The sequence below is a fragment of the Alligator sinensis genome, unplaced genomic scaffold, assembly GCF_000455745.1.
Source record: "Alligator sinensis unplaced genomic scaffold, ASM45574v1 scaffold1666_1, whole genome shotgun sequence".
NCBI classification, from domain to species: Eukaryota; Metazoa; Chordata; order Crocodylia; family Alligatoridae; genus Alligator; species Alligator sinensis.
The window spans coordinates 507,887-511,038 of record NW_005842817.1 but is presented as its reverse complement, the minus strand read 5'-3'; the positions used below and the strand labels follow the sequence as shown (position 1 = coordinate 511,038).

The window sequence follows — 3,152 nt, the reverse complement described above, 5'->3', positions numbered from 1 at the left end:
TGATGAGCTTGTAGGCAGCCACCAGGTCCCCCCTCAGCCTCCTCTTGCTGAGGCTGAACAGGTTCAGGTCCCTCAGTCTCTCCTCGTAGGGCCTGTCCTGCTGCCCTCTCACCAAGCGGGTGGCCCTCCTCTGAACCCTCTCCAGGCTGGCCACATCCCTTTGAAGTGCGGTGCCCAGTACTGGATGCAGTACTCCAACTGCAGCCTGACCAAAGTCGCATAGAGGGGGAGTATCACTTCTCTGGACCAGCTTGAGATGCATCTTTGGATGCATGACAAGGTATGGCTGGCCTTGCTGGCTGCGGTCTGGCATTGGCGGCTCATGTTCATCTTGGGGTCAATAATGACTCCAAGATCCCTTTCCGCCTCGGTGCTTTCAAGGGAACTCCCCAGCCTGTATGTATGCTGGGGATTCCTTCTCCCAAGGTGCAGCACCCTGCATTTGTCTACGTTGAGCCCTGTCCTATTCTCATCTGCCCACTTTTGTAGTCTGTCTAAATCTAGTTGCAGCCTCTCTCTCCCTTCAAGTGTGTCCACCTCGCCCCACATCTTAGTGTCATCAGCAAACTTGGAAAGCGTTGTTTCCACCCCCTCATCCAAGTTGTTGATGAGGATGTTATCCAGTGCGGGCCCGAGGACCAAGCCCTGGGGTTCAGTTTGCAGTAAGTTTTGCAAACGCTAAATGTCAGTTTTGCAAAGGCTACCCAAAGTTACAAGAAAGCAACTATGTTATCAACAATGCATCAATGAGCAACAGCAAGCAATGTTTCAAATAAAAGTATTACAAAGGTTCCCAAATAAATACTTAATGCAAAAGAGCCTTACTGAGGAGTAACAGAATAGAAATGGAGATGTCCTAAATGCTGTGAATCAGAATATAATTAGGCCTGGTTTAACTATAATGTATATAGTGAACAAAGCATATACAGAAAGGAAAGAGACAGGGGAGATTGGTCTTATCAACTATTACCCTGTATTTATACAATGTTTTTCATCCCATTATGCTTTGTAGACTAACATTTCTACCTGTCAATGAAGCACAAGGAAAGATTTCCAGAAGTTCTTAGCAATGGCTTAACCCACTGCATCCAAGTGAATTGCCACTAATATCACTGATGGAAATCTAATTGATATCAGTAGTGGATTCAGGCCATTGCAAAAACACTATTTTTAACTCCCACACGAGTAGGCTTAAACATTCCAGGTTTCAACATGACAAAATTAAGATTCCACATGCAAACATCACTAAACCTCTTCTAATGCACCTATAGCACAAGCCAAATTATGCAAGTACAAACTATTTCCCAAATATTCTTTCAAATGCTAATTTTAAGCCAGCCTCAGGCACATTTTGAACTCTGGGGTGAAGTGCTTTGTGCAATTCCACTCAGTACACACTTTGAGAGATGTAATAAGTAATAAATAATTCTACTATGTATACATGGGCAACATAACACTTATTTTAAACACTGGGTATAAACGGGGGAAAACTAAACAAAGCACACCACACAGTACTACAGCCAAATCACTTGAGGGATATATGAGAGAGAAAACTCTCCAGGGAACTGAAGAAAAGTGCCTTAAAGCTTCAGTACCATGTAACTTATAACTGTAGTTAGTATCTGAACAACGGTACAACTGCAATATAACCAATGAAGGAATGATTTATAATGGCTATGCCTAATCAAATATCTCTAACTTTTACAAGCAATTCAACAGCACAGCATGTTCCATGTCGCTGCATACAGTACAATCATCCTTCCAGTCATTCAGGCCAATAAACCAATGGTTACCTTTTAACAATAAGGCTGCACCCAAATCTTGCCACATTTTCAGGATCCATCCTGTTGTTTCTGTCTAAGCTGCCAGAACTCTCTTCCGGGGCTCTCATCAACTTGCATCTTAGCTTTTGTAACCTTACCCTGTCCAGCTCCAAGTAATGACACATTCACACACCTCTCCAAAATACACTCAGATCCATTCAAAATACAGCTGCTAAGATCATCTTCTGGGCCACATGATCAACCTTGACTCAAATCCTCCGCTTTAGCAAATTTGAACTTCTTGCCCACAAACTTCAAGGCCTTTCAAATCCGTCTCTCCCTACACACAAATCCCCCAAAATATAGGAACACACGCACACAAACTGGCATGTGTCACCTTGGGGTACAGACCTACAAACAATTTACTATTATGGAAAAAAAAAAAAAGGCATGACTTTACCATACACCAGATGCCTGGTGGGAACAAGCCACACATTCTTACCCTCTCCTAACTACATAGCTGATCCGATACAAGACATCACCCTCGCCCCTCTCCTAAATGGCAGCTAAACCAAGTGTCTCAGTCTCCCTTTATTGAAAACGGAGCCATTTCACTCTGCCTTCCACATGCCACCCTGCAAGAGCAAGCACTCAGGCACTTACCAGCATGACACAAAGTAAATCCCTCCCACACTTCTACCTTGCGGTTTGCATTCCCATACACTTCAACCAAAAGTTGTGAGAGGAAAGGAACATACATTCACATGCCTTCATACAGACACTAGCATAACTGGAAGCCCTATTACAAAAGGGGCCTCCAACTACTGCAATAAAGTGCCAGGTGTTCATAAAGCTGTTGCAAACAGCCTAAATATTTTACTCATGCATGCAAAAGACTGCTGCAGCACTGTTATAAATCACTGTGCTTTGAGCCAAGGGTAAATACTATACTTGCATGTTAAGATATAGCCACTCTGGAGTGGGACACAAGAGTGGTAATTTGCAACAAAACCGTACCAAATCATCCATCCTAAAGGACTATAAGGAATATGTAAATGTATCCCACTATTTGGTTAATGGATAAAAACAAACTACATGCATCACAAACTGACATCATAGATCAGACCAATAGCCCAGTTCCCACCTGCAAGAGTCATCATAATTTCAACTTCATCTCAGAAGCAGGTAAGAATTCGTGAAACTCGCGCACAGCAGGAAGAAGCACAGAATTATTCACAACAGTGGATATAACATCTCTGCAACTAGAAAAACAGGATCTAATACAGGATGTTTTAAAATCTATTCTCAAAATAGCAACAAAAGGTTAGAGGTATTAGGAAACAGTTTTATAGTCAATGATTAAAGGGGGGAAAAAAAGATAATAGACAC

At 42.5% G+C, this 3,152-nt stretch overlaps 1 protein-coding gene across 4 annotated transcripts in view; it reads right to left on the bottom strand.

The window, feature by feature from the left end:
* Nucleotides 1-1,845, bottom strand: part of CD2AP (CD2 associated protein) — a 118,626-nt gene extending 116,781 nt beyond the window's left edge. For all 4 annotated transcript variants that reach the window (XM_025191429.1, XM_025191430.1, XM_025191431.1 and 1 more), the window contains exon 1: nt 1,794-1,845. In XM_025191429.1, coding sequence (XP_025047214.1) covers nt 1,794-1,830 — 37 coding nt within the window. In that variant the 5' untranslated portion in view covers nt 1,831-1,845. The remainder of the gene's footprint in view (nt 1-1,793) is intronic.
* Between the last annotated feature and the right edge of the window lie 1,307 nt (nt 1,846-3,152).